Source organism: Trichoderma atroviride, chromosome 3 (assembly GCF_020647795.1).
Source record: "Trichoderma atroviride chromosome 3, complete sequence".
NCBI lineage: Eukaryota > Fungi > Ascomycota > Sordariomycetes > Hypocreales > Hypocreaceae > Trichoderma > Trichoderma atroviride.
The window spans coordinates 3,544,835-3,572,668 of NC_089402.1; the positions used below are offsets into that span (position 1 = coordinate 3,544,835).

The window sequence follows — 27,834 nt, forward strand, 5'->3', positions numbered from 1 at the left end:
GGTGATGCGGGGGGAGCCGTCCGGGGTCTGGTAGGTTGGATCCCAGTAGATGTGATTTCAGCCACCACAACTGTCACATATGGCAGCTTTGCCGTCTTCGATCAGATTATTATTGATTTTCCACCAGTGAACCCGCCAGGCGGTATGGATAGAACAAGTGCATGTAGCTATTGTCAACAGGCGCGTACTAGACTTTACATGAAATTAGTCAGAAATATCCCACACGTCGACCCAATTCGACAGCACACATACCAGGAGACAAAAACCAAAACATATAATCTAGGAGGGAAAAAAACAGCGTCTCATGCGCCGTGTTAATTTATTCATCTCTCTCTATAGACCAGAAGCTAACCCTTCATCGCTCACAAACAGTGCTTTGTCCACCCTGTCCACCTAGAGTACCCGTCGTTTACTGGCGATGCCTTCTCACGTCGCCCAAAAGCCAACCAGCACATTTATTTCGCCCGACTGCATAAATTCGTCAGGCCATTCTTTCCCGCATCCCGGTAACCAGGCCAAAAAAAGCCAGTCATATCATGTGGAGTAAAAGCAAACAACAAACAAAGCTTTGCTGTCAAGAAAAATATACACAAGGGGTATTGAGACTCCTGCCCAGCCCCCTAAGAGAAAAAAGACAAGAAAAAGAGGAAAGAAGCAAAAAAGAAGGAGAGAAGAAAGGCGGAAGAAAGGGACGACTGCCATCATGGTCTGAAAATAGAAGCGACTAGGTAGGTAAGGTAGTGTAGCACCGTTGAAGAACTCGACCAATACCCATAGGCAGTCCATCAAATCCCCTTCTTGCCTCACTTCCCTCAAAAAAGGAGTTATTTGAATTAATGATTAATGACACTTTGTTCAATCTCATGAAAAGTCATCTGCATCTCGTGATGATGCTACCAGCTCTCCTATGGCATCAACAAGCTCCTTGGCCTCTTGAGCAACCTCGAAAGCAATGGGTGGTAATGTCTGGGTCCAGATACCCCATTCTTGTTCTTGGGCTCCTGAATCTGCTAATTCTTGTCCACGATGTTTTGCTTCGAGAAGGTGGTCTCGGCATTTGCCCAGACGAATCACCATATTACCACGACCGCTGCTCTGGGTCTCCGAGACAAGGTTGCTAACGATATCGTTAATGGAGTCGACTTCCATGGAGATTTGGCGAATATTTCCGTTGGCGCGAATACATTCGACAAGATTATGGACGTCGGATAGTAACAGTGCGTTTTGATCCTCAAGAAAGATCTGAACCATCGTCAGTCATGCCGTAATACGAGATTGCGAATTGTCGCTTTAAGCCCGTACCTGGAGACCTTCGATCTGGCCGTCGTTATGCTCATCACTGTGTCCATTGGGCACCCCCTTTGCATATGGAGCCATCGATTCTCGAGGGGAGTTTACAGGGCTATAGGCCGAAGACTCGATGCTCGCCCTGATACTGGCAAGGCTTTTGAAAGCAGGAGCCGGAGGCAGGCCATCCTGGGTTGTTGATCCTCGAGCAACACTGCGTGGGGAAAAGAAACCGGAGGAGTCGATGGGGGTTGCAGTTCCATCATCCTCGTCTTCCAACTCTTCAAGAGGAGTTGGTCTGATTTTCACAGCCCGAAGCATGTCAACAATAGCGACTGTGAGATGAGACGCTGCAGCGTCGACTAGAGCGATTGGTGTGATGCCGGAGCTGGCTGCAAAGCTCTTGGAGACGGTTATCAGATTGTTTGCAGTCGCAGAAATCCTTGCCCTGAGCTTTCCATGCTGCAGGGCCGCCTCGCTGCCGCGTGGTGCGGCTTCGTCCAGGTCTCTCGTAATTCGCCGGACGCTAACCACAACCCCTTTCATGGCATCTATGACAGTCTCCGGGCTCTCTTCACGAACCTTTTGCAAAAGCTCGTCGATGGCCATCTGGTACTTGGTGACGTGGACATCCCTGACCTGTCCACGCTCATCCAGCAAGGTGTTGTCGCTTGGTAGCTTCGTGGATTCCCCGTCTACGCTGAATCCAGCGGAAGAGCCTCGAAGGCTTCTGATCTGGGTCTTGGTTTTCGCATAGCGATTCCTCCATTCGCTAACCTCGTGCTCCAGCTGCGCAATCGTCTTTTCAAGCTCTGCCTGTCTTTCGTATTTTGAACCGCTTTGCAGAGAAAGCTGTCGCATCTCGCGCAAAAACTCTTGGGCCTCGGCTCGCGCCTCTTCCGTCACTTGCTGCTGCTGCTGCAGCGAGTGTCGCAATTCGTCATTTTCTCGTTGTAAATCCTCATGTATGCTTGTAGAGGACATCTGGCTCATGCTCTGCCGTACCTGTTCTCGGAGCTGCTTTGTTTCTTGCTCGTGATCCTCGCGCACACGCTCCAGTTCTTGCTTCAGTGAGCTGCTCATACTCTCCGCTTCTGTTAGTTTACTCTCGAGGCTTGAGCGGAGATCCGCCCACTGCTGTTTCTCTTCATCTGTGACTGTAGCTTGTGACTGATGGTTGTCTCGCAAACTGTTCATTTCCTCTTCCTTCTTCTTCATTGCGTCTTCCATGCTTGTGAGCCTGGCAGCCAAATCCCTCACCTTTGCCTCGTAGTCTTCAATTACTTTCTTATCCGCCTATTCGCGAGATTGAAATTAGCCACACCATGAACAAATTAAGAAGAAGAAAACAAACACAAGCCATACCTCTGCTGTTGCTCCATTTTCTCCATCCCCAGCTCCATAAGCATCAGAACCATCGTCATCCTCTTCAATCATAGTGCTCTTGTTAGGGACAATGGTGTTATTCTGAGTAGGGTGCCGCGGCATTGGTCGAGCGTAGTTGCCATTGGGGATGCTGGGCGATGGAGGCACGCCGTACGCATCAAGCGGCGGCGGTCCTCTGATGGAGCTGGCGTTTGATGGTCTTCGGACGCGGCTCTGTGCCCTCGGCGGGTAGTCGCCGCCATTGACGGGAGTCCCTGTGCGATTCATTGGGCCGCCTCTGTTGGACATGGAGCTGCCGAGACGGGGGATGTCGCCGCCCACGAAATGCGGAAACCTGCGCTCCAGCTCGTGAAACACATCGGCCGCAAGATCCCTAAATCGAGGAGGGCCGAGTGATGACAATCTCTGGCGAGCCTGGTTTCGCTTCGGGTGGAAGGTCTTCTCTGGCAGCAGGAAGCCCGGTGGCATGTTTGGCGCATTGGGAGGAATGCGTGCTGCTGTCTGGCGACGCACCAGCTCATCGTAGACGTCCGTACTCAACTCGAAGAACTGCACGGGAGAGAGCCGCAGCAGCTTGTCGCGGGCCTTGTTGGGCTGCTGCTTGGAATTAGGATCGCGCTGCTGCAGGAAAGCCCGCAGAGCAACATAGTGTTCGCCGAGGACGTTCTCGTCTATCGGGGCAACGGGCGAGTTGTCGCCTCCAGCCTCGCTCCGCGCGTACATGTTCATGCCATTGCTGGATCGGCCCACAGAGGGCGGTGGTGACGGGCCGCCGGTATTCGTAGGCCCCGGGGGGGAAGCCATTCATGCTCATGATCCCAGGGGAACCTCCAGAGTTGGGAGGCGACACGAGGTTCCCGCGAGGAGGAAGGGATCCGTCGTCGGGGGCCTGATATCGGGAGAATGACCATTCGCTGCCGCCTACAGACACGGGAGAGAGCGGCGCATTGCGATCGCTGATGGTGCTCATGGTGGGAGGAAACAGGAGGAGAGTAGGAGGAGGAAGGAAAGCGGCTAGCTTAGACGCCACACGATGGAGAGGCTTTGGCGGTTTGTGTCTGTGTGCCTGCCGAGTCCAAGTACTGTGCGAGCGTAGTGTCGTGCCAAACAGACGCCACCGAGGACCAGTCCCAAAGCCACGGCGACAACGACGCCTGTCCTGGTGCTAAAAAGGCCCGTTCCCCACAGTGTGGCACCCCTCGACCGATGCTGAGTGCTGCTATCCAGTAGCAGGCTGGGCACGCTGGGATGGATGGACGTTGTTGGGATCAATGGGAAAAAGCTGAAAGCTGTGCTGTCGTTGGGGATGACAAACAGGCAAGAAGCTCGAGGACTACAGTACACTTGAGTTGGCAAATGGACCAGCCGCCGAGCACAGTCAGGAATGAGGGAGGGTCCAGAAAGCCGTGGACTGGGCGTTCCCACGAGGTCGACGTCGCTAAAAGGGCGGATGGGCCAGCTGGTGCACCGGCAGTTTTTGAGAGCCGCAAAGCCCTGTGAGTCCCTCCTCGGGACTGCTGCTGCCAGGAAGAAACCTGCTTGGGACGAGCCGTGCGGTACACGCGGCCTAGTAAGTACTCGACAGACAGGCGCCGGCAGGGCTCGTGTGCAAGTATCTGCTGGGTCCAAGGGACCGGCGTGGCGCAAGACCCGGGAGGAAGCAAAGTTCGCGACGGCGCTTGAAACGGCAAGGCAGGGATGCGCCAGCTCGAATCGAAAGGGCTGATTGTCCACTCGTCCGGGGTGAATCAAAAGGGGGGGGCTTTGGAGCTTCTCTGGACAGATCTGGCGCAGGTCGGAAATGAGCTGCTATTCCCTTGTTGGTAAATCAGAGTCGAGTGCAATTTCTTCCAGACAGCGCCCCGTCGGGGTTGGGAAGGCAACAAGGACGGAGTACAGAGAGAGGGAGATGGAGCTTGGCGCGGGAGACAGTCAATGCTAGCAGGTAGCGTGTACTTTCCGCAATGCTCACCCTCAAAAAGAGAGATGATGGATGGGACTGTGAAAATCAAAAAGGTGTACTAGTCGAGTTGAACAAGGGTTGGAAAGGGAAGGAGGGAGATTCAAGAAAGGAACGCAGTCAATAGAAGGGAGAAGCGCCGCTGCAGAAAAAGGCAGGACTTGGAGGGCTGACGCAACAGCAGAGATCGATCGGCGGCCAGCAATCAAAGGAACGGCCCTGCTAGCAGCAGTGGCGGTGGTAATTTAAAGGACGGAGTACCTGGGCCTAGCACATGCGAAGTACAGCATCAGCAGCAGACTGGACAAGGCCAGGGGGGAAGAGCCAATACAATTAGCAGCTGTACGGATTGCAAGTTTTCACCATTTGCTTACTGTATATGTACCTTGCTGTAAACATGTACAAGTTCTATACCAAGTTGGACGGCCTTTTGGGCTGCTACGAATCATCACTGGCTGGCTGCTGGGTCGTGAGAATAGTCGCTCTCCACCGATCCCCAATCGTCGGTGTGCAATTGTGCATATAATAGCGCTTCTGACTAGCACCACATGGCACTTAACCACGGCATAGTAGTATCGCAAGACAAACGGCCATATCCATCCACTCTACTACCTAGTCCTCTTTCGCACCTCTTTTTATCTTCTTGTTTTTTCAAATACCTACATCATTAATTTCAGTTGTTTCGTGTGCCGAGTTGTGGCCCCCAGAACACAGCAGGAGTCCCTTGAGCAAAGCCAGATGCGAGTCTTCCGTGCCTTGCCTCGTGGCGTTGGCGCCATTGGAGTAGCCCTTCGGTTAGAGCTGGGGGTGGGCATGTTCCCCTGAATTGCGGTCTCGCTGGGTCCTGATTTGCTCTGCAATCGCCAGCGCTAGGTATGGATCGGGGCCCATTGTGGCGCTTTTGGGGGGCTATTGCAGTGCGGTTGCAGTGCGGTTCATGATCCAGGAACGAGGCCTCCAGAATGCTTGCAACTGAGATATTAATACTTTTTCTTTTCTTTTCTTTTGTTTTTGTATTTCGATTTCAATTTTCGAACATCACGTAAAATAGCTGGGCTATTGTACTTGTGCCCTACGTATCATCCGTCTATACAAGTACATAATCTATCGAATATATTATCTCGACAAATTTGATGAGAGTCCTTGGACAAAAGGTAGCAACCAGGACAAGGCCTAAGAGCGCCGTCGGCCCGTAGCAAAACATAATTGATTCTAAATCTACTCCATCTTTCTCTTTCCATCCTGATAACTTCGTACGCCCGTGGTCCGCCAGCCAGGGGCTATGTCTTCACCAGAATCCGATACAAGGCAGCCAAGTTTCGGTGATTAACATCAGATGCTCCCCGGTATAGAGGCATGGAATTGAGGTTCACGGGGAGTTTGCTCTGATCTATATATAGCGCTTCTTATGCTACTGTGCTCGTATTTGACACGCAAATGGTAAAGCTTCAACAACGGGAAGTTGTTTGGTGGCAGTCGTGCAAGTCCGTGAACAATCCAGTCCGTCCCTCAAAGCTCTCAGCTAATCTTGCATCGATGGCAATTCCGCAGATTACATGTAGTATGTATAGACCCATGCTTCGCTGCAGCCAATCCAGCTGCCATGACCATCCATGACGATAGCGTCTGGTGCTAGTGCTTTCGGCTGATGCTGATGCTACTCTGCAATAACTGACCGGGTATTGTCATTTGCTCATATCAGTCAAGCGCTGTGAGACGATGCGACGGTGATAGTGCTTCGTCTTATATCTCAGACCTGATAAGAGTGGTTTCTCTAACTGGATGTTCTCTCCTATCACAAATATGAAAATTATCACGAGTATGACCTAGTATCAGCATTTTTGAGCGCCATTGCGCAATCTGCCAAACACATTGATGATCAGTATTCCCTGCGTTGCCAGGAAAAGAGTTTGCACGTAGGCTCAGAGAATAGCGCGTTGGTACCCCAGACAGAGCAGAACAACAAAGAAGCTGTGAATGTTTAATTTTCATCAAACTTGAAACCAATAATCACAGACTATAAATATATACTAGTAAAAAATAAAGAATTACGATGCAATATATGAACCATACCACGAGCGTCTCATTCCAGTCTCCTCCCACCATCTTCTCCTGTTACCCACTCTTCGGGTGCTTCCCGAAACCAACAATGTAAGATTCCCGTCCCGTTATCTAGTACTCATCTCATCTCACCAAAGCCAATCTGGATCATGTTATTGGAGATCTTGCATTGGAGTAGTCCGGAACTCAACTCAGTCGATTGGCAGACTAGATGCCGGCAATCTATCAAGGCTGCAGGCCGCCTGGGCTAGGCGCGGGTTGATGCATATACGAGGTTTCGTTCGGCTCCATGGAGGAACGCCACATTTCTTGCGTTAGGGCATGCGCGAAACAGACAAAGCCAAGCACAGCACAGCACCTAATTCTTCGCAGTGTGTTTATAACCGGTAAGAAACTTCTACTACTGTATAATATTTGATTTCTACAGCGGAAAACTCAAAAAATGTAGGGACGAGACTTTGTCCCATGGCCATCTGATTAATATAATAGTCATCAAGAATTCGCAGGGCCGTCATGTGCTTGACATGATATTCTTATGCGCGTTCCCATGCACCCAGTAAACAAGAAACGAGCCAAATCACTTCCTGCTAGGTCGCCAAAACGCCACGCCAAATCTAAAGCGCTCATACTCGCCATGAAAAACAAAAACAAAGATGATGTAGCGAGATTTGCCTGACCCATCTCTCCATTAAAACCACGCCAGAGTCCAGGTCGATGGTAGATTAGGCCAGCGTTCTTGCCAGGCGCCAATAATCTCTGGAACTCGCTCGTCAAAGCTCGCTCGAGCAGACGCACTCCCGCTGTCAAAAGCGGCCGGGCCTATCGCGCCTCGCTCCTCTTCGGCAGCAGCATTGAGAGAGTTGGCAAGATCGAGGATGCCCTGCCCACCGACGGCAGCCTCCTCGTGGTTATCTTTGATGTCAATGTTGATCACATGTACCGGGCGATTCAACGGAGAGCCACGGTTTAGAAGATCGTCAATGACGGCATCCCAGCACCGCTCTTCACAGGTGAAAACTACGTCCACGACACCGCCTTCCACGCCCTCGCTGCCCTTGTCACTGGAGTGTTGCAGTCTTGGAACCCCGACAGGCCAATCTTGCCAACGCTCAGGACCCCATTTAACGCCTCTATTTCTTCCTAGCATGTTCAGAATGCCATTGTTCCGATACAGTCTAGAGTCTTTGGCCTCTAATTCTTTGTACATGCTATCGTACGATGTCTTGTTGAACTGATACACGTTTGGCTGGGTGATTGTCGGGCCCGGTAGCCGGACGAGAGAGCCGGTGCCAAAGGAGATTACAGGGTAATTGGCTTGCGAGAGTCGGAGATGAGCTTCCATGGATCTGGATTCATATTAGGAAGAACGCATAAGGGATCATCTGCCATTGAGACGGACCTGTTGTTGTTGCTTGCGCAGACAGTGCAGAATCTGAGCTTGTACTCTCCATTCTCATTTTGTGTCGAGCCATTCAGCTCCGCTGTCGTACCATTCGCAGTCTCCATACTGAGTAATTATCCAGGGCAAGAGGTTACGCGATTGCTACACGAAACAAGATGTTGCATTATTCAGCTCAAGGCAGTGAGTCAAGTCTGTTTCAAATCGGCTGGCGTTAGCAAATTGTTGGAACTTCCAGTGGTAACGCGATTGAAAAGTGCAGAATTCTTCATCAGTTTGAATCGTATATTAAGTAAAAAAGATTTTTCATCAGAGCGCAATTGCTCAGACAGCTCCAATAAAGGATTCATCATAGAAGGGGTTCACGGGTGTTTCATTATTCATTTCCTACCTTTGATAAGCGTGACATGTATCTGTACGCAATCATCCAGTATCAGCCATTGGCGGGTGCTGGCTGTGCGGCGCCGGGGCTCTTTAATTTCGCTCAAGCATAAAGCAATATTGAAGCTTTAGAAAGTCGTGGAGTGAAAGGAAAAGTTGGCGGTGGAGCTATAGGCGACCTGCGGGTAAATCACGGGTTGATATCTTAGCTCGATATTTGTATTAGGTAATATGGCCCTCGATCAACTCCAAGCTTTGAATGGTATGGACATGAGCACTGCCATGACTCTTTCCTTTTCTGTTTTTCTAATTGATGCATGGATTGCTCACACCGAGCAGAAATTTCATGACTTGGGTTCTATGACGAAATCCTGTAGAAGAGGAGTATCTCATAAATCTCCACGGAGCACGGGACATGAATTATATACCTAGGACCAAGCATATGGTACATGAATGCATGTGTACTTGGTACCCATGAGAGCGCTTCCAGCAGTACAAAGGCTGTACTTGGGCAGTACCAACTGCCTTGCTTGGAGGCAGACTCATGAAATCTGGTTCGCTCGAAACTTGCCCCCCCCCCCATCGCAGTCCTTTTGTAGCTCTATGATTGGCCTGCAGGCACGCGCATAACCTGAAACGAACGACGCTTAGGCTTCTCCCAATCAGCGTCTGGCGTGGACCAACCCCTGCACGCAGCCGCTGTCCAAAAATAGAAGCACGGATGCTATTCCTCTCATGTGTTATTAAAAGCCTGCCGCCGCCATATGGAATGTGTCAGGAAGGGTTCTGGGAAATTGCACTGCAAGACACTCGTACGGTGTCTTGCGTCTTGAATATCTGGGGTTGTGCATCTCATCTCGTTGATTCTACTCTTCAGTCCACTCTGGGCAAGAGATCACGCAGTCTGCATCCTGCTGCTTACATGTGACAGTATCCCGGATCCTCCACTCTCTGTAGAGTAGGTACTAATATCAACTTCATGCATGGCTGCGTTGGCTCGCTCAACACACTCAATACAAGTATATCCCAACGCGGGATTACTTTTGCCCAAGTCCCCCGCCATTCTGGCAAATCTCCCCTCCTCACCTTGGGACCTCATGGCAGCCTCATGGCAACCTCATGGCAACGTAACCATCAAAGGTAATACTACCCAAAACCAGCCTGGCCAACGAATGATACCACTACAGCTCCCGTGGAACCTGACCGAGCTAGCTCTGACCGCGGAAATCAGAGATGGAAACGAAATTGCTACCAATCCCAATTCTGCTCGTATGAACCCGGGCCATGTTTGAGGTTTAGAGCCCCTATGTGGGGTCAGAGCAGCAAAACCCAGGCTTGCGGTTCCCACGGGCTTAGTATAGGTAGTAATCCTCCATAGTAGCCATAGTAGGTATCACGGGGTACTATTACCAGGTGATGTGGTAACGACAGATCTGCCACGCGCCAGAGATGGCGGTACATGCCTGTAGTGTCGAGGCGTACCAATTACTCCGTCTGTTGAATACACGTACTGGCAACTTCACATGAGGGATTACTGCAAAGTGGCTGATATTGCATAATAATTAACGGAATTCGTCTGATGGCCTAATCTAACTGGAATAATGATTCCACCAAGTCCTCGGCACACCCAGTGTTGGTCATGGTATGAAATAGGCTGCAGCGTCCATTCTCTCTAGGCTGGTGTACAAAACATTCACCACTTGTCCCAGGCAGCGGCTTTGTGGCATTTGACTGAAATATCATTGAGTGCAAAGAATCAGAAGCCCACGCTATTGCCATTGCACACGACGCCAGGGACTCAGCCACTGCCACTTCCTTGGCACTCGTCCCGATATCGACCTGGAGCTGCTGCTCAACTTGGCCATCACCACCCCGCTTCACAAAAACCCAGCCATCAACTTATATCTGGGAACGGGCGAGGATTACTTGCATAGACCCAATCCAACGAAACAACTCAAAATTAACCATCAGCGGCTCGCCTTGCCGCTCGCCCATTCTGGCGCTACCGATTCCATCCATCAACATTACGCCGATAGGCATATTAGCCTCTGCATTTCAGGCGGACTCGCTGGGCTGGCTGCGGCTCGGCCAGTAGAATTAGCGGGCGACGCGCTGGCTCCAGCAGGACGGCGACCAGATTTAGCCCTATATCGAACCCGACTGGACGTTGACAGCGGTTCGCCACTAACAACAGAGTACTAGTAATAGAGCACGTTTCAGCCAGCGCAAGTACTTGGGCGGTACATTGCAGGTGATCTCTCGCTTTCGATCGACTCCAAGCTAAACTTCTGCTCCGCGAGGCAGCCTCGCCATCTCCCGCACTCGTCCAGTCCCTCGCATCTTGAAATCTGCGCCAGGACCTCCAACGTCACCCGCAGCGCCTCTGCAGCAGCGCAGGGGGCCACCGGCAACAACAGTCCTAGCACTTGTGCTGTCATCAGAACCAGCATCCCTCCAGATCACCGCCCTAGCCTCCCTCACGCCTCTTCTGCAAACAACCCTGCTCTGACACACCAGCGACCGCTTGTCTCAGATTAGGGTTTTCTGAGCCTCCCACCTCCGCCGAGCCGATCTCTGTCTGTACTGCTCTCGCCGACACCGAAACTCGCTCCGCTACAACCCAGAGACACGGCACACACGCTGTGTCAGAGACAGCCATCCTGCTTCGACTTGCGCTGGAAGAATCTGGATAAAGGCCTGCTTGCCTGCTGGCGGCTGCTCAAGTTGGTTTACCCAGGGCCGAGGCGTGGTGCTAGAGGCAGCAGCGCTGGATTCTCTCTGGCGGCATCGGACTGAAGCACCTTGGAGGGATGACCGCAACCGCAACAATGTCCATGGATTCACCCACAGCAGCAGCGTCCCCGGCGGACCTCGCTTCGACGATGCCAGACTCAATCGACTCTGACCCGGCCCCGCTGAGCGCCTCGACATCGAATCGCCATAGTGCACTGTCCCGGCCACTGTCATATGCGTCCAAGAACAGGTTGTCACAGTACTCTGTCACCGGATCGCTGCCCCCCCCGATCGCGACCTCAATCTCACGTGTTCCCCATGTTCCCCTCGAGTCTGGCCTACACGCAGGTGCGCGACTTCGCATATCCCATCATGCATCCCATGCACTACGGGCCGCCACCCGAGTCCTCGGGGCCGCCGTCCGGGCTTACGACGCCAATGAGTGAAACAAGGCGGCTTTCCGAGCCGTCTGTCTCGTGGGACCAAAAGATGCCGTGGGAGTCATGGACACCGGATGGATTCAACCGAGCACACGATTTACCGCCAATTCACTTTGGGGATGGCCCTCCCTATAGCGAAGATGAAGACTTGCAGAGCCCTGTGGTTTCTACAAGACACCGGAAGCATAAATCAACCTCGGCAGCTCTCCATACTGGCAGGGGGCGCACTGGTCGCGACCCTGACAGAGGCCAATCTGCCATGATTAGCTCGAGCTATGACGATAGCCAGAGCTACTACCTGGGAGTTGGCGGAGACGGAAGCGAGCGATACTATGTGAGCCGTGGAGGCGAGGCGAATGGGCCCGGCGGTGAACTTGTCACATACCCCCCCAGATCAAGGACATCATGGTCATGCATACCAATACTCGCAACGCCGTGAAAACGACATGGATGGGTACCATTCGGATTCCAGCCGCGCATCATCGCCGGGTGGCCCAGGAGTGGACCAATCCCGCTACTCGCGTGACTACCAGTTCACCATTACCTCTCCCGATGAAGAGTTTCATGGTAAGGCCGTGGCTCTCTTCGACTTTGAACGAGAGAACGAGAACGAGCTGCCATTGGTGGAAGGCCAGATCATTTGGGTGTCTTACCGCCACGGACAGGGCTGGTTGGTGGCAGAAGATCCAAAGACTCAGGAGAGTGGCTTGGTTCCAGAAGCATACGTTCGATTACTCCGAGATATCGAAGGAGGGATGAACAGCCTGACCGGAGCCCTTGTCGATGCATCTGGATCTCCCAACGATGCGGGCACCCCAACCCAGACAGAGCATGACAACAACTATGGCCATACTCCCACGCAGAGCACTTCGACCAACGGATATCACCAACCAGTTGTCTCCACTTTTTCGACTTCGAGCAAAGACCTCAACCCGTATCCAACGGAACAGCTCGGTATCCAAGCCGGCCAAGCCCCTCCTCAAGTAGTTCACTACCATGGACAGAGAGGGGGAAGCCAAATCAGCACTCCTACATTAACTCAACTTCAGGAGTCTGAGAGAAGAGCAAGCCAAGACGCAGGAAACAAATCAGAAGAACCCTCAATGACTGCGCAAGAAGAGCCGAGCGCAAAACCTACCAATACAGACGCATCTACCGAAGCGGCAGAGACAAGCTGATGAAAAGAGCTTGTCAGATAGCTTTACGATGGGGTGGAATCATCTCTTGAGCCGGGATATCAAGCTGATGTTTGTATTTCGTGTATTTTAATGCGTGGAAGAGGAATAAAATATAAGAGACATGTTAGATTTACTCATGTTTGGAAGCGGATATACAACTAATACCTTGGAATCGTCATTCCCATCACCAGAGAACCCAGCACTAGCCTAGGCTCTCTCTTGAGATGGTTCAAGACGATGAATATATAAAGGAGGTATGGTGTATTTTGGCTGGCTTCAGACTTGAAAGAGGATACCGAAAGCTATACTTGCTGCTCTCTTGAGACTAGCAAGATTCCTTGTTCGCATCACTAAGATGCGATTGCAGCAAAGGAGGGGAAAAAAAGGAAGAGCGCTTTTGGAGCAAGCGCGATGATTGGATGATAAAACTCCTACGACTCTGGTGGGCTGGGCATAGTTATATGTTTTGTTTTGTTTTGTTTCTGTCTTTTACTGTTTTGCTTGGGATGTCGCTTCTATGGTGGATGGCATTCCATGACACACATGAGTGGGAGCGGTTTACTAAGGGGGGGAAGATGGAGTTGCTAGATGTAATAAAATCAAAGTCTTAACCCAAGTGGCCATCATTTTTGGCTTTATTTCTGTCTGTCTATCTGTCTGTCTTGCTTTCTTCTGGACGTAAAAGAACCAATGACCTCTTTGTTTCAGTTAATGGCTGGCTATCCAGTGGGTTCTTATAGCGTCTTTTCGCCAATCAAATTGTAATTTCCTTCCATCAACGGGCGTTTCGAGGGATAAGATGTTTTCGAACAATGCTCAGCCATGGAGTTTCGCCAGGTGGAAGGATAACGATAACAGAGGAGGTTCTATGAACATAAGATCGGGGCATCTCGATAGAGTCGAATATTAGACATGCATGATGAAGGCAAAAATAATTATTCGACTCTTGGTGTCATGAATCGAAATGAAAGCGCCGCTTCGGCTAAGACTACCGTCATTACGACCTCGTAGAAGCGCCGAGCCATCAATTCTCGTACAGTAATTTGAAAAAATAAAAAATAAAAAATAAAAAAACTACTTTGTCATTCAGTGTGCAGGCTTTTTAGCGAAATAGTTATCAAGCTCGGGCTCGAAAATACAGGGCGCAACTGGATTTACGCGGCATGAACGTATGGCCGGGAAGACATTTACAAGAGAAAGGAGCATCATTAGGATATAATAGCCAGGTGAAGATGAGTTCAGTGAGATGCAGAGAGAGAGAGAAAACATGCTACATTAAATGGAGCAAATATACAAGCAGGCAGAAATACATGTGGCTCTTAAATTTGACGAAAGAGAAAACTCCGTAACTGAAGAAGTTGACTGAGCTCATACAGCATATCTAACATACTCCATAACAGGATCAAACGAGAATGTGCAATTTATACACATTGGGATTCTCGTTACCGTTGCTTAGAAAGCTCTTGTTTGTCATCTCAGAATCAATGTTTCCGTCTTCTTCTGCCTCGGATGTTCAGGGATTTTTCATAAGACAATAGTATCAACCTGACCGCAGACTTTCTTTACTAAACACCAAGAGATGCCAATCGATTCTGGAAAAATACTCGCATCTACATCTGAATAATATCACATTTTCAAAGCATCATGCACATTAGATTAATTTGAAAACGGTTTCAATCCGTATTTTCCATTCTACCAAGTCTATGCTTAGTCCACTTATCGTTCATGCCTTTCCATATGCAGTTTTTCCATCCCGCCGTGCAGCAGTAGCAGCAGCATTGTCATCGTCGTTTTTCATGAAAACCTCGGCTTATTTTTTCTTTTTTGGCATATCATTATTTGCACCCATGCAAGAAAGTCGAGGAGAGTGAAAAATGCAAAAAAAAAAAAAACTCTTCAGATGCCCTCGGTATCTTCTCAATTGAATGGACACAGGTTGATGAAAAAAAAATGTATGAAACAAGGAAAAAAAAATAGGAGGTTTGATTTTCTCTCCTAGAGAGCGCTCTTCCCAAGCGCCTAGGACTAGCCAGCGTTTCTTCCTTTTTGACGCTACCAGTCACCCAGATTTTTTTGATTTCCACACCCAACTCCCGGAATCCAGCCACAGCCTACTTTACTTTTCTTAAATCCCCTTCATCCTCGTCCAATTTTAGGACATTTATCGGGAGGACATAGCCTTGGTGACAAGGCGCTTAAGGGCGAGCTCCTGCTTCTTCAGGTCCTCAGCGGTGGCATCGGTGAGCTCGAGCTGAGCCATAGCCTCGCTGATGGTCTGCTCAATCTTGTCCTTCTGGCCACGCTTAAGCTTGAGGGACAGGGTGGGGTCGGAGACAATCTCCTCAACACGGCCGATGTAAGACTCAAGCTGCTGCTTGGCCTCGAATCGCTTGCTGAAAGCCTCATCGTTGGTCTTGAAGGCCTCAGCATCGCTGATCATCTTCTCAATCTCGGTGGTAGAAAGCTTGCCAACGGAGTTGGAGATGGTGATGTTGGCGCTGCGGCCAGAGGTCTTCTCGCTGGCAGTGACCTTGAGAATACCGTTGACGTCGACCTCGAAGACGACCTCGAGAACGGCCTCACCAGCCCTCATGGGAGGGATGGGAGCAAGGGTGAACTCACCCAGGGAGGTGTTGTCCTCGCAGTTGACACGCTCACCCTGGAAAACGGGGAACTGAACGGTCTGCTGGTTGTCGGCAACAGTGGTGAAGGTTCGCTTCTTCAGGGTGGGGACAGTCTGGCCACGGCTGATGACAGGAGCGAAGATGTTGCCCTCCATAGCGACACCGAGGGACAGGGGGACAACGTCGAGCAGCAGAAGGTCGGCGGTCTCAGCGGAAGTAGCCTTTCCGGAGAGGATACCGGCCTGGACGGCGGCACCGTAGGCGACGGCCTCATCGGGGTTGATGCTCTTCTCGAGCTTCTTGCCATCGAAGAACTCGGACAGAAGCTTCTGGATCTTGGGGATACGGGTAGAACCACCGACGAGGACAATCTCCTCAACGGCGCTCTTCTCCATAGCGGCATCCTTGAGGACCTGAGCAACAGGCTCGAGGGTACCGGAGAAGGCCTTGGCGTTGAGCTCCTCGAAACGAGCACGGGTGATGGTCATGGTGAAGTCCTCACCCTCGAAGAGAGAGTCAATCTCAATGGTGGCCTGGGCACCGCTGGAGAGGGTACGCTTGGCACGCTCGCAAGCAGTACGGAGTCTTCGGAGAGCACGGGGGTCGTTGCTGGGGTCCTTCTTGGACTTGCGGATGAACTCCTTCTTGCAGTGGTCCAACAGGTTGGTGTCGAAGTCCTGGCCACCCAAGTGGGTGTCACCAGCGGTAGCCTTGACAGTGAAGACACCGCCCTGGATGCTGAGCAGGGAAACATCGAAAGTACCACCACCAAGATCGTAGATCAGGACGTTACGCTCCTTCTCAGTCTTGCCGGAGCCCAGACCGTAGGCAATAGCGGCAGCGGTAGGCTCGTTGATGATACGGAGAACATCAAGGTCAGCAATCTGACCAGCGTCCTTGGTAGCCTGACGCTGAGCGTCGTTGAAGTAGGCAGGGACAGTGACAACGGCCTTCTTGACCTTCTTGCCGAGCTTGACCTCAGCAATGTCCTTCATCTGTAGTGATTTTCTGTTAGAAAAGTTTTTTATGCAATTTTTGGTTACTTTTGCCTCAAGTGACGCCACTGTGCCAAAAGGAGAGAGAGCAAAACATACCTTTCCGAGGACCATGGCGGAGATCTGGGGAGGAGTGAAGGTCTTGGTCTCGCCAAGGTACTCAACCTGGACGAGGGGCTCGCCCTTTCCACCCTCAGTGACGGTGAAAGGCCATGATTCAATATCCTTCTTGACGGTGGGGTCATCGAAGCGGCGACCGATCAGACGCCTTGAATAGAGAAAATTTGTCAGTTAAGCCAATTTCTTGTGTGTAGCGGCAGCAGCAAAGTATGCAGGCAGATTGCGGAGAAAATAGAACTCACTTGGCATCGAAGACGGTGTTTCGGGGGTTCATGGCAGCATTGTTCTTGGCAGCCTCACCAATGAGACGCTCCTTGTCGGTGAAAGAGACGAAGGAGGGGGTGGTGAAAGAACCCTGCTCGTTGGCAATGATCTCGACATTGGTACCCTCGTAGATGGCAACGCAAGAGTAGGTGGTACCTGTGAAGCGAATTCGAGGTCAGTGATTGAGGCTCAAAACCAAGTTTGATGATTGGCGATTGGAATTGAGAGCAGAGAGAAGCAGGAAAAAGTTTGCTTCTGTCTCTTTGTGTGTGTCTCTCTCTCTATTTGCTCGCTCAAAGAGGGGCATTTCGACGAGGATAGAAAAAGTTTTGTGCGCAACGTACCCAAATCGATGCCGATGGCACCGTCGTACTGTTCTTCCGCCATTTTTTTTGATGAGTTTGAAGAAAAAAAAGAAGAAAAAAGGTCCTTCAAACTTGTGTGAAGGAAAAGAGTGAAGGAGGAGATGGGTATGGAGAGAAGGGAAAAGAAAAAATGAGCAACGTGGGGTTGGTAGCAAGAAATACTTCCCACACCACAAATTTCTGCCGCTCTACCGTTTGCTGCGAACTTTTTTTTTTTTTTTTTTCTCCTCGTAGTCGGCAAGCAAATGTGCATCCAAGGTGGGGCAAGCGATAAGTTCTACCATAGGTCCCTCATTCCGCTAGGCCTATCTAGGACAAGCCGTTTGTTAAAATTTTCTTTCGCCGCTGGAGCTTTTGGGCCAATCAGTGGCGATGCAGATGGAAATTTTTCGTGGGCGCTTTTTTTCGCCGTCGAGGCGTTGCCGGGGCGAGATGTTGATGTCCGATATATGGAGGCTGCGGAGTGCACGATGTAAACAGTTGACATTCCCGATTGATATTAGATTACGTGACTATTGAAGGGACAGTGCGGTGGTGAAGCTATGCGCGCCAGATCCTTCTTCCAGACTCTCACTGCTGTCTTGTGCCTCAGGACAGCCAGATGAGGGCAGCTTTTACAGCCCCTTGGCCTTTGCCAGGATGTCCACCGTCTCCGTGACACCCTCCGCTAGAGACATGCCCTTGGGCTCCCAGCCGAGATACTTCTTGGCCCTCTGCGCCTCTCCCCGCGAGCTGAACGCATACGTGCTAATTATGAGGTTGTCTCCCTTGAGCTCTCTCAGCTCGGCAAGACTGTACTGCTTGACCGTCACCTTGTTGCTATAGCCTTGCTTTTTTATTTCTGACACAACCTTCTCTGCAAGCTGTAAAAAGGAATGTGTGCCACTGGCGGCAAAGAAGAAGCCTCTGATGCCGAAGATCTCCGGGTTGCTGTTCTTCGAGGGGTCTTGGGTCGCATCGACCAGCTTGACATACAAGTCTGCTAGGCTGTGGACGTCGACGTGGTCCCACTCGGTCTTCCCAGGCTTTACCACGGGCACGTATCCGTCGGAGAGACCCGCCTCTATGAGATATGGTAGCTGGACGCTTGTCTGGTTGCCAACACCAGATCCCTTGCCGTAGATGAGGGGCGGGCAGATGATTGTGGGCTTGACTGCATCAGAAGCAGCACCTTGGATAATCTTATCAACGTCTCTATGGATTCCGTCGTCGGGAAAGCTCAACATGCGGTCGACACCGTCGAGATCGTTGTAAATATACTCGGGATGGGGGCCTTCTCCTGCCCTGTTGTTGACTTGGTCGTACCAGGTCAGGATGGCTGTGCCAGACAGGTGTAACCAGTATCCAGGCTTTTCCGCTGTGTGGCCGTCCTTCAGGCCCTTGGCAATCGCGCGAGCACTAATGGCGTGATCCGAGGAGTCTGCGGTGTCTGGATTTGTGTCAAAAACTGAAACTCGTAATCGTGGTGTTTGTCTCGTGCAACATACGGATAACGATATCTGCCTCCGCAGCGGCCTTCTCAATGACATCGGTATCCTCGAGAGCGCCAGAGGCAACTTCGACGGTTGGGTATTTCGCCTTTACCAGCTGGGCACGTGCTTCGTCGCGAACGAGAACGGTGTATTCGTAGTCTTTGTGGGCGTTGTAGACGTAGTCAAAGACGGTGCCTCCGACGTATCCTGGCTGATATTAGTTCTCGAACTCACCAACGCCGGGGTTGTCAGTTCCCAATTACCGGTAACGCCAGTCCTGTTGGTATCAATTGGTCTCTGCGTTAGCTGATCCAAGCTCCAGTAAGTGACAAGTAGGCGGAGAATCATACACAAACACTTTGACAGCCATGATGCGCGAGAGTTTGAATTCTTATGCGTCAATGATAGCAAAGCGTACACCTCGAAAGAGCCAGAGAAATTCTAGATTGAGAACAGCAGCACTCTATACAATCTAGGCAGCGAAGGCTTAGCAAGGGTTTATATAGTTTCCATGTGATATATGCACGCATCCCGCGCAACACTCCTGCCAACTCCGGTTCAACAGAGCTGCGCGTAATCTTTCTCAAACAAGGAGGGTGGCATCCAGGAGCTAACTGCGCAGACATCTCACAGGGTGATGCCTATCATCGCCAGGCCCTGGGGCCGCTTCCATCGTATTCCATCTGGGTATTCCGTAGTGCAGATTCGTACAGTAAATATATATGTTTGGCCAACACAATGTGACAGGTGATATCGAACATTGAGAAGCATCCGGCTATAGGCACTAGGCTCTTGCAAAGTGGACATGCCTCCTTTTTAAACGGCGCCCATGGACTTTTCTCAGCTGATGGTTGCAGCAATCTCTAAATCGTTATGGTAATAGTATCCCCACGCCGTTAGCCCCTGCATTGGCAGCTCGCGGAAGCGCGGTAAAATTACCATAAATGGACAGTGATCAGTGAAGTATTGAACCTTGAAGATAAAGCGCGGCTATGCCCAAAAGAACACCTACGTGGATGTATGTATCAGGGCTTGCTACCAAGCAAAGTTCTGTTGCCAAACTTGATTTTACCTCGGAATATCTACTGCCTCGAACGGGACGCCCCTCGGCGTGAGCATTCTTCAGCCCCGCCTCCTTGCCCGCAGTTGCAGCCAACAGCCAATTGGTGCCGAAATGCTACTGTGCATGTCCCTGCTCCGTAGCGGCTCTCGCAATGGGCAAGGTGAGACGTCGGTGCAAGAGCCACTTGGGCAGTTTCGTTTGTTCGTAGGTAACACGTCGTATCACTAATGGAGCTCGCGGATTAGAGTTTGAGCGTGTGTGACCGGGGCCTTCTTCTGCATGCGTTTCCTGAATCCTACCCCTCCCTCACATTCTGAGATCGGCTCCCTACCCAAGCTTCGGAAACATTGAGATTTGCCTGCAAGGATCAATAGCCATCATCCGTAACCATGCCTGAAGACTACACCTACAAAAGCTCTGGCACCAATAGCCAGGTCTGTCATTTCCCACTCCCTGCCCGAATCAGAGATGGATCTCGAACTAACGCGCCTCATAGGGTAACCACTACTGCGCGCGGGATTATGGCAGCAGTGCTTCCAACTCCAACTCTTACCACTACTCCAACCAGTAATACTACCTACACGAGTCATGTGTTTGAGGCTAGGAGACTGACAAAAAGGCTGCAGGGACGGCTCTTACTACTATTCCAACTCGAACGGCAGCACCTATTACAATGATGGTGCTGGAAACTCCACTTACACAGCTCCTAGCGGAGACTCGACCTCCTCGTCTGGAAACAGCAGCCAAAAATAGAGAGCCAACGATCTGTTGAAGCTTGCTTTGCAGCCGAAATTGAGAGCAGAAGCTCTGTGGTTGGAAGTCTGGACGAGAGAATGACGGGTAGTACTAAATCTAGTGCGGGGTTGCATATGTGATTACAGGAGATAACCATCATGGTGCAAATGAATCAATTGACTTCTTCTCTACATACGAACAATGACTACTACCTATGTGAACCATCCCACCCCTTAGAAATTTCACCTCATCCCGTCAAATACCATCTGAATCCTGAGCCGGCATCGTATGTTAAATCCTCATAAATCCATCAATGCCGCAATTATATATCAAAAAGCAAAAATTCCTCATAGCCTAGAAAAGCGAGCGACTAAGCGAGCAAACAAGCAACAATTATGCCATTCCATTAGATAAAAAAAAAATAGAGAGAAGAAAGAAAAAATAAAAGACCCGAGGAAATGAAAAGAAGAAAAAAAAAAGACGTAGAGACGTAGAGACGTAAAGACGTGGAGACGTAAAGACGTGGAGACGTAAAGACGTGGAGATGTAGAGATGTAGAGATGTCAGATTCATCAATTGAAATTGCACTTAGATTTTGCCTGAAAAGTGAAGGCTGAGGAATACGGTCAAGACCGTGTAGACAAAAGTCTCGACGAGAAGCTGCTGTATGAGCATGCCTCGCTGCTCTTTGGTAAAGCCCTTCATCTCACCAAGAGCATACCAGCAAACAGTCGAGTCGAAAATGCCCAACAAAGCAAGAAGCCCAATCAAGGGGAAAACGATGGAGGAGATGATGATTCCCATGAATAAGACGGTGCGCTTGTGCTCTGCTTCTTCAGGAGATCGGCGACGTTCCATGATTTCTCCGCGAGCGGACTCGATCAGCTCAACTTCCGAGGGAGTCAAGACACCTGCAGTCTCGGTTCTGGGCAAGGTCCATTCCTGACCGTTGTCGTTCTGAGATTTGGCCGGTGGAGCTTTGATTCGGAGACATTTGGCTCCCAAGGCGGCTGCAGCTCTAAAGTGTCCAAAGCGAGGAGCTGGCTTAGGCTTTGGGCGGAGAGACAGCTTCGATCTCAAAGAGCCCAGAATAGCCGAAGACGGGGTTGGCGTATTGTCGGCAAAGTCAAACTCAACTGCAGCCTTGGAATTAACGAAAGAATCACCCTGGGGATTGTGAATAACTTACCAGCTGGGCGACTGTTGGTTATTTGATCTCGAAACAGTGCCTTAGAGGGACGTGTCACGGGAGGGTTGTTGGAGCCGCCAAAGCGATAGCCGCCAGAAGAAGATGGGCCGGCCTCGTTGGAGTAGCCTGACCAGAGAGGTCCAAGTCTGGCTCTTTGGGCAAAAGAGTCGGCTTCCTCTGCGTTGCGGTATCTTTGAGAGCCATAAGTTTTGGCTGCCTCTTTCAAATCGATCAGTTCGAATGGCAAACGAGAAAAAGCGTTGGTAGAATCTTCGCTAGGCAGGGTCGTATCCTTAATTCGAGTTTCGCAAAATGCCTGGTCAAACTCATTTACCGTCTCATCAGGACGAATGACACAGGGCCAAACAGTCTCGGAAGAGTCGGTTCGCGTAAGGGCCAGAGTAGTGTCCGCCTGAGGTTGAATGATGCGGCTCGGGCTTGGAGTCGGGTAATTATCAGGGCCATCCTCCAACTCCGTAATACGAGCTGAGGTCTTCCAATTGGGAGGAGTCAAGAAAGGGTTCGAGGGGCGCCTAATGGGAGCCGCAGCACGAACAGGAGGCTGAAAAGGTTCGCGAACAGCTCTCTGCTGACGTTGATTACCAGCGGGGAATTCGTACTGATTACCAGCACGAGGCTTAGGCTGAGCAAAAGTTTCGGCATAGAAGCCTTCAGGATGATGGATAGGCCGATTACGTCGGTGAGAAATCTTGCCAGGGACTCTGTAGCTCTTGGGTGGGGGATAGGGATGTTCTTCAATAATGTCAGAGACATCCGCGAGGCTGCTGCCTGTGCCCTTGATGAGATTGAGCTCAGATTGGTCTCGAGCTCTGCCAACAGGTCCAGTGGTAACAGTTTGCCAGTCGGCATCTGTGCCAGCATCAGCGCGGAGTTGTGGCCAACATTCACCATTTCCTGCCTTGGCATTCTTTGTGCTGCGCTCGCTACCAGGTTGGCGTTGAGTTTGGCGTCTAGTTACCGGAATTCGGACCTCATCATCAACCTTCTAGGTAGACAAAACGGCGGTCGGATTGTAAAAGGCCGTCTGGCTAGGCGTAGTAGACTCCTTTGACTCAAACTTTGCTCGCATGCTCAAGTCTCTTTCCTTGTTCGTGGCGATAGGGCGAGATGTCGAGTTTTTGGTTTCCCGTGTATTGGATGGCTGCAGAAAGGTGGAGTAGGCTTCTCCATCATACTTGAAACGATCAGTACTCTCGCTGCTCGATGTCTTGGAGTTGACTCGATAGTCTCGATAGTCTCTGCGTGCTGTTGACCGAGATGGACCCATGTCCTGAACTTCTGCTCCATAGACGGGCTGTCTGGCATATTCAGAGTGCTCATGGTGAACAGAGGCTGGGCTGATAGCGTATTCTTCATGCTCTCCAGAGCGGCTAGAGAAGCCAAACGCGTCAAAAGGAGTGCCGGGTCGCTTGAAAGGCGGCTTGGTTCCTTTGCCTTTAACGTCGCCGCCGTCATCTTCATCGTCGGTGTCAGGGACTAGTCCGAGACTCTTCAACGTGACTCTGGGCTTTGGGCGTCTGTTGAATTGGTAACCAGGCTCATCATCACCAGCGATGGTCTCCCATTCAGAACGCGCTTCATCGCGATCCACTCGGGAAGATGGTTTGGGGTGAGTAAGGTTACGCCCCATGCTCCATGGCGATTGGGATGGCTGTGAAGCCGTTTGCTCCGAAACAGGAGTCTGATTGCCATCTTGCTTGGAAAAATCATCGTAGGGTGAATCATCATGAAGCGGAATGTCATGCATAGTAGACATAGCAAATGGGTCATCGCTTGGATGAGCTTCGGCTACGGCCTGTTGGTAGCTAGCAGGGATATGGACGATAGTTGGTCTGCTCCATCCGTATCTGGGAATAGACGACTTTTGTCTGTTAATATTGCGAAACAGAAACAAATTGACAAGAAGAGAGCATACCTCGGCGAAGTTGATAGGCATGCTGGGCTATTGCATAACTCAGAAGCCTCTAGTGTCTTTTACTGATACTCTGAACTCTTGTTCTTGATGACAGCTTTTGGAGAGCCAAAAGGCGAGACGCGATCTGATGCCTGAAAAAGAGAGAGGGCTTGGGGTTGAATGACTCGCTTTTTTTTTTTTGAGAACTCTTCAAATATGCGAGATGAAAGTCTCAGAGGAGATACTGATGGCTTGGATAGAATTGATCTGATAGCCTCTGAATCGTGAGATGCCTGATGAAGGCAGCAATCTTGCTTGAAATGCGGTGATGGCTCTGGTGATGATTATGATGACGATAGGATGAAAATAGGATGAAGAAGTTCCAGAGCTCAGGTCTAAGCTCAGACCTAAAGAAAAAGAATAAATGTGAAGAACACGTGCACGCGTTGCGTGATGTTAATTATCAACGCGAAGCAGCGTGGGTGGTGAGGTGGAAAAAGAAAGAAACTCGTTTCGTAGGTGCGTGGAGAGAAAGAGAAGGGGGGAGTTCCTGAGGAATAATTTTGAGGGGGGGGAAAGGCAACGGCTGTGAGCTGGCCAGCTGGCGGAGGGGAACGAGTGATTGTGGGCACAGCCAAAATTCAGGCGAAAGCCCTAACTGGTCTGTTTATTTCTAGTCGTTTGTTTATTTGCAGCAGACGCGTCTGATTTGATGATTTTCTGCGCCCAGCTGTATGATTTTTCCACGCTCGACGCGATTTGCTTCATCTTGGCAGTGATATCTTCTGATCCACCTGGATATTGGCACTGCAGCAGAGTACCATTGGGGCCATTGAGGAGTTTCCAATTCTTTCTTCTTAATAGGAGATGAAAGCACCAACGGCAACACAGCCGTGAATATCTTCATCTTTTGAATTTCTAGATCTAATTCATATACATATTACAAAATCTGGAGTGGAACGATCATTTCGTGTAGATGATAGCATCATTGCTATTTGGGTGTGGAGTAAATGGGCCGCTATCACCCATCAGTCGTAGTTTCGTTGCTATTTTTGACGCCCATAGCTTTTTCAAGGATCCAACGGTTGGTGCTGACACTAGCTGCCCTTGTCTACTGTGTAGGCTATATTGATGTCTGCTTTATTATAAAGACGCTCTTAGAATCAAAGAGAATACCGTGTGGCATAGCTGCTGCGTTGTGGGGAAACGGACCTGGTAGCGGAATGTGACATGTAAGGAGTTTGTCAGGCATGAGTTTATACGGCAAAAAGGACAATTGAGTCATTATGGCACTGCATGATTGGACACTATGCATACGTAGATGATCTGATGCTTGCTCTGAACAGCTGCTGGCCATGTATACCCACCAACACTTGTAGTTGATGCTGTGCTACTGGACATGATGTTGATGCTAGTGGTGTTACTAGCACGACAACCACCTCGGACTAAATCACTAAATGATGGAGCCTTCAAGCCCTTTTTACCTTATCCGTCCCGCACGCCAATCAGCCCGCCAGGGTCCTTTGGCTCTGCCAATCGCCCACTCTGCTAAATCGGCGTCCGAGGTATTATGGGACTAAAGGGAACCGAATCCCTGCGATTGGTCTTACGCGATACTAGAGCACTGGAAGTTTGTCACTCTCTTACACACTAGCAGCAACCGCACGGGCAGGGCCCCTGTTAAATCACGCTCGAGATCTTCGAGCCCGACTCTGTCTTAGAGTCCAACCGTCGGCTCTGCTCTTTTCAATACGGGCTCCATCGGCGAGGCCAAAAAGACCGCCTCGGCCAGCCCAGCTCTCTGTCTCCCTCTTTGCCATTAGCAGGCGGCATTGAGGCTGGCCTCGGAGGCATTCGCGATGGCTTTGCCCGGTCGATCGTCGCGTTGGGACGTGCTTCCAGATGAGATCGTGCTCCAGATCATTAGCTGTAAGAGCTCCACCTGCCCCTCCACTATCTTGATGTCTCCGTAGATTGGGAAAACGAAGCCAGTGCTCATTGTTTCTGTCTTTGCTGGCATCAGATCTCGATCCTTTCCACATCACCCGACTGCGGCTTGTATCGCGGAAGCTGCAGAAGCTCTGCCTCGACGACGAGCTGTGGAAGCGTCGCTGCTTCGAGGATTCATCGTGGTACCAACGACTTACGAGCCGCCGTCGACTTATCGCTCCCAGCGACTCCGACGACGAGCCTCGAGATGGAGCGGCTCAGCTAAATCCAGAAGCCAGCGGCGACGCCGGCGCCGGCGATGAAGAGAATGCAAATGGAGAGGAACACAGCCCTGAAGCGGCACAGAGGCGACAGCGGAGCCACCGACGGCAAGAAATTCAAGACATGGCCAACTGGGACCCATCATTCCCTGGCGAACGTCTGTGCTGGTACAGCGAGTATGTTCAACGGAATGGACCTGCTTGTGTCAACTGGCTGCAGACGCCTCGAATACGTGAGCGGGGCGTCGAGGCCATCATCGAGGCCCGGGGGATGGAGCTGTACTACCCATACGGCGGGAACGACGGCCTGGGCACCATGCTGGCCGTATCGCCGCTCGACGATGGCTCGATATGTTTGTGGGACGTCAAGGGGACACGCAACAAGCCAGGCTCGATTCTTGCAACAAGCAAATCCGATATACTCTTCATCGATGGGCCAGGAAGCCAGAACACCAGACGTTCCAAGAGAGTTGACACAGGGGTTACAGAGTGCGTTAGCGTAGACAACCACAGGCATCGTGCATATTTTGCCGTACAAAGCCGTGAGTAGATGAGATGAGATGCCATGCTGGGATTAGCGCATCGAATTGACGGGTACTGACATCTGGCTGCAGACTTGATCGAAATCGACCTCGAACGCCTGGAAGTCGTGAGCCGCGAATCCTTTGAATGGTCCATCACCGCACTCTCCAAGATTCAGAATGACGTTCCCCTTACGGTTGGAACATCTCTTGGGATTCATCTTTTCGACCCTCGGGCAAGAGCCCGGCCGGCGCAAGTTGCCGTAGAACGCGTGGATCAGAACGATATATTCAAATCAATATTCGACCCGACGCCGTTGCTCCCTTATGCGCCGCTTTCTCAACCCACTCCCGTCAGCATTGTACATCTTCCACTGCATGGAGCGTCAGATTTAGTATCACACGACATCTACGTGGCTGGTAGATTCTCCAACATATTACATTACGATCGCCGCAAGTTTCCTGTCATCATGGACTCAATTTACTCGGGAGCTACGGTTAACAGCTTGGCGGCAACGCCCCATCCATTTTCTTGCTTGGATAGCGAAATCAGACGGCATGGGGAGCTCAGCGCAGAGCAGGTAGCCAAGTCCAAAGAGGGTAGCGAAGGCTGGACGCTGGTGGCTGGGGGAACATATAAGTCTAAGGGTTCTCTTGAAATCTTCGGTCTCAGCCAGGCGGTTGCCGATCCCGTTGGTCGCGAGATGATGCAGAATTCTAGCATGAAGAATAGACAAACTGCTGCTTCCGCCCCCATTCTGTCGGTCGCCAACCACGGGAGCAAGATTGTGTTTTCAGATGGAGCTGGCTCCATCAAGTGGTTTGAGAGAGACGGCCTAACAGAGTGCCGCCGGCTGAGGATTGGCCACTGCGAAGGAGACGATGCCCCATCGCTGTTCGCCTCTATGAGTGCAGCCGGCGAGCTCGCGCGCAAAATCGTGTCAACCAAGTCAAGAGAAGCCCCCGATCAGCCCAATGACGACAACGTTTTGTTTTGGACAGGTGAACGACTGGGTCTGGTCAGTTTCACGCCAAGGCCACTCTATCATTCCAAAGACTTTGAAGACGAGCCGGACCCGGACGCTTTGGCTGAGGAGGAAGAGAGAAGGCGCTATGCAGATCAGATGCGCGAGGCCTTGGATTTCCAGGCAGATGAGGTTAGATACATGAATACGTTTGGAAGCGGACCTCCTCACGGATGAGGAGATGAGGTTTGAATAGCATACATGCACCTAGGTATTACGATTACCTACCAGGTTTACGAATGGTGGACAGAGATGGGGGGGGCCATAATGACACTTGGCTAATACCCGTCCAACAAAAAAAAAAGGGATAGATTGTTTAGCCCTACGTTTACATACATGCCATTAATCTCATGCCCAGCGAGAGCGATTCCTGACGATCGAACAGAGACGATCAAATGACCCGTGGTGGTCGCAATCAAGTAGTGATGATGAATATTACTTGACCCAATAGAAATCCGAACCCCTCTGGAGCATAAACTTGCTGCGACGCTGCATGTGCCTTGGCTTTACA

The 27,834-nt window shown here is 50.9% G+C and overlaps 10 protein-coding genes across 12 annotated transcripts; 5 read left to right on the forward strand and 5 right to left on the reverse strand.

The window, feature by feature from the left end:
• Positions 1-280: 280 nt before the first annotated feature.
• On the reverse strand, positions 281-5,104 carry TrAtP1_006435 (uncharacterized protein). Of its 2 annotated transcripts, XM_066113124.1 has the most exons (3): positions 2,653-5,104; positions 1,303-2,583; positions 281-1,242 (listed from the first exon to the last, which is right to left on the reverse strand). In XM_066113124.1, exons 1-3 carry the CDS (start codon positions 3,475-3,477, stop codon positions 862-864), a joined length of 2,487 nt encoding a protein of 828 aa, XP_065969209.1. In that variant the 5' UTR covers positions 3,478-5,104; the 3' UTR covers positions 281-861. The 2 variants fall into 2 exon arrangements, with proteins under 2 accessions (XP_065969209.1, XP_065969210.1); XM_066113123.1 differs by having other exon boundaries at positions 281-2,583.
• A 1,987-nt stretch (positions 5,105-7,091) lies between these two features.
• Positions 7,092-8,604, reverse strand: TrAtP1_006436 (uncharacterized protein). The gene is made up of 3 exons (XM_014083034.2): positions 8,485-8,604; positions 8,094-8,287; positions 7,092-8,040 (listed from the first exon to the last, which is right to left on the reverse strand). The coding sequence occupies exons 2-3, from the start codon at positions 8,198-8,200 to the stop codon at positions 7,383-7,385; spliced, it is 765 nt and encodes a 254-aa protein (XP_013938509.1). The 5' UTR covers positions 8,201-8,287; positions 8,485-8,604; the 3' UTR covers positions 7,092-7,382.
• Positions 8,605-9,238: 634 nt separating this feature from the next.
• TrAtP1_006437 (uncharacterized protein) lies at positions 9,239-9,912 on the forward strand. Its single transcript, XM_066113125.1, has one exon. The coding sequence runs from the start codon at positions 9,458-9,460 to the stop codon at positions 9,764-9,766; it is 309 nt and encodes a 102-aa protein (XP_065969211.1). The 5' UTR covers positions 9,239-9,457; the 3' UTR covers positions 9,767-9,912.
• A 1,390-nt stretch (positions 9,913-11,302) lies between these two features.
• On the forward strand, positions 11,303-11,653 carry TrAtP1_006438 (uncharacterized protein; the record flags this gene model as incomplete). The annotated part of the gene is made up of 1 exon (XM_066113126.1): positions 11,303-11,653. One exon carries the CDS (start codon positions 11,303-11,305, stop codon positions 11,651-11,653), a length of 351 nt encoding a protein of 116 aa, XP_065969212.1.
• A 350-nt stretch (positions 11,654-12,003) lies between these two features.
• Positions 12,004-12,825, forward strand: TrAtP1_006439 (uncharacterized protein; the record flags this gene model as incomplete). Its single annotated transcript, XM_066113127.1, has 1 exon — positions 12,004-12,825. One exon carries the CDS (start codon positions 12,004-12,006, stop codon positions 12,823-12,825), a length of 822 nt encoding a protein of 273 aa, XP_065969213.1.
• Positions 12,826-14,986: 2,161 nt separating this feature from the next.
• TrAtP1_006440 (uncharacterized protein) lies at positions 14,987-17,446 on the reverse strand (the record flags this gene model as incomplete). Its single annotated transcript, XM_014083036.2, has 4 exons — positions 14,987-16,444; positions 16,544-16,712; positions 16,807-16,984; positions 17,173-17,446. The coding sequence occupies 4 exons, from the start codon at positions 17,444-17,446 to the stop codon at positions 14,987-14,989; spliced, it is 2,079 nt and encodes a 692-aa protein (XP_013938511.2).
• A 361-nt stretch (positions 17,447-17,807) lies between these two features.
• Positions 17,808-19,035, reverse strand: TrAtP1_006441 (uncharacterized protein; the record flags this gene model as incomplete). The annotated part of the gene is made up of 4 exons (XM_014083037.2): positions 17,808-18,622; positions 18,681-18,872; positions 18,929-18,942; positions 19,016-19,035. The coding sequence occupies 4 exons, from the start codon at positions 19,033-19,035 to the stop codon at positions 17,808-17,810; spliced, it is 1,041 nt and encodes a 346-aa protein (XP_013938512.1).
• Positions 19,036-19,987: 952 nt separating this feature from the next.
• Positions 19,988-20,655, forward strand: TrAtP1_006442 (uncharacterized protein). Its single transcript, XM_014083038.2, has 3 exons — positions 19,988-20,162; positions 20,225-20,295; positions 20,355-20,655. The coding sequence occupies exons 1-3, from the start codon at positions 20,118-20,120 to the stop codon at positions 20,479-20,481; spliced, it is 243 nt and encodes an 80-aa protein (XP_013938513.1). The 5' UTR covers positions 19,988-20,117; the 3' UTR covers positions 20,482-20,655.
• Positions 20,656-20,984: 329 nt separating this feature from the next.
• Positions 20,985-24,335, reverse strand: TrAtP1_006443 (uncharacterized protein; the record flags this gene model as incomplete). Its single annotated transcript, XM_066113128.1, has 4 exons — positions 20,985-21,599; positions 21,653-22,596; positions 22,669-23,520; positions 24,268-24,335. The coding sequence occupies 4 exons, from the start codon at positions 24,333-24,335 to the stop codon at positions 21,052-21,054; spliced, it is 2,412 nt and encodes an 803-aa protein (XP_065969214.1). The 3' UTR covers positions 20,985-21,051.
• A 686-nt stretch (positions 24,336-25,021) lies between these two features.
• On the forward strand, positions 25,022-27,794 carry TrAtP1_006444 (uncharacterized protein). 2 transcript variants are annotated; one of them, XM_014083040.2, is made up of 3 exons: positions 25,022-25,496; positions 25,591-26,319; positions 26,392-27,794. In XM_014083040.2, the coding sequence occupies exons 1-3, from the start codon at positions 25,427-25,429 to the stop codon at positions 27,498-27,500; spliced, it is 1,908 nt and encodes a 635-aa protein (XP_013938515.1). In that variant the 5' UTR covers positions 25,022-25,426; the 3' UTR covers positions 27,501-27,794. The 2 variants fall into 2 exon arrangements, with proteins under 2 accessions (XP_013938515.1, XP_065969215.1); XM_066113129.1 differs by having other exon boundaries at positions 25,022-26,319.
• Positions 27,795-27,834: the final 40 nt, after the last annotated feature.

What these genes read in the sequence shown, in the direction of transcription:
- TrAtP1_006435 (XM_066113124.1), bottom strand. Translation starts at nt 3,477, where the DNA reads ATGGCTTCCCCCCCGGGGCCTACGAATACCGGCGGCCCGTCACCACCG. An exon ending in AAAATGGAGCAACAGCAGAG is followed by an intron (nt 2,584 to 2,652) that starts GTATGGCTTGTG and finishes TCTCGCGAATAG; the next exon opens with GCGGATAAGAAAGTAATTGA. An exon ending in GCCAGATCGAAGGTCTCCAG is followed by an intron (nt 1,243 to 1,302) that starts GTACGGGCTTAA and finishes ACGATGGTTCAG; the next exon opens with ATCTTTCTTGAGGATCAAAA.
- TrAtP1_006436 (XM_014083034.2), bottom strand. Translation starts at nt 8,200, where the DNA reads ATGGAGACTGCGAATGGTACGACAGCGGAGCTGAATGGCTCGACACAA. An exon ending in TGCGCAAGCAACAACAACAG is followed by an intron (nt 8,041 to 8,093) that starts GTCCGTCTCAAT and finishes ATATGAATCCAG; the next exon opens with ATCCATGGAAGCTCATCTCC.
- TrAtP1_006444 (XM_014083040.2), top strand. Translation starts at nt 25,427, where the DNA reads ATGGCTTTGCCCGGTCGATCGTCGCGTTGGGACGTGCTTCCAGATGAG. An exon ending in CGTGCTCCAGATCATTAGCT is followed by an intron (nt 25,497 to 25,590) that starts GTAAGAGCTCCA and finishes TGCTGGCATCAG; the next exon opens with ATCTCGATCCTTTCCACATC. An exon ending in ATATTTTGCCGTACAAAGCC is followed by an intron (nt 26,320 to 26,391) that starts GTGAGTAGATGA and finishes ATCTGGCTGCAG; the next exon opens with ACTTGATCGAAATCGACCTC.
- TrAtP1_006442 (XM_014083038.2), top strand. Translation starts at nt 20,118, where the DNA reads ATGCCTGAAGACTACACCTACAAAAGCTCTGGCACCAATAGCCAG. An exon ending in GCTCTGGCACCAATAGCCAG is followed by an intron (nt 20,163 to 20,224) that starts GTCTGTCATTTC and finishes CGCGCCTCATAG; the next exon opens with GGTAACCACTACTGCGCGCG. An exon ending in TCTTACCACTACTCCAACCA is followed by an intron (nt 20,296 to 20,354) that starts GTAATACTACCT and finishes AAAAGGCTGCAG; the next exon opens with GGACGGCTCTTACTACTATT.
- TrAtP1_006437 (XM_066113125.1), top strand. Translation starts at nt 9,458, where the DNA reads ATGGCTGCGTTGGCTCGCTCAACACACTCAATACAAGTATATCCCAAC.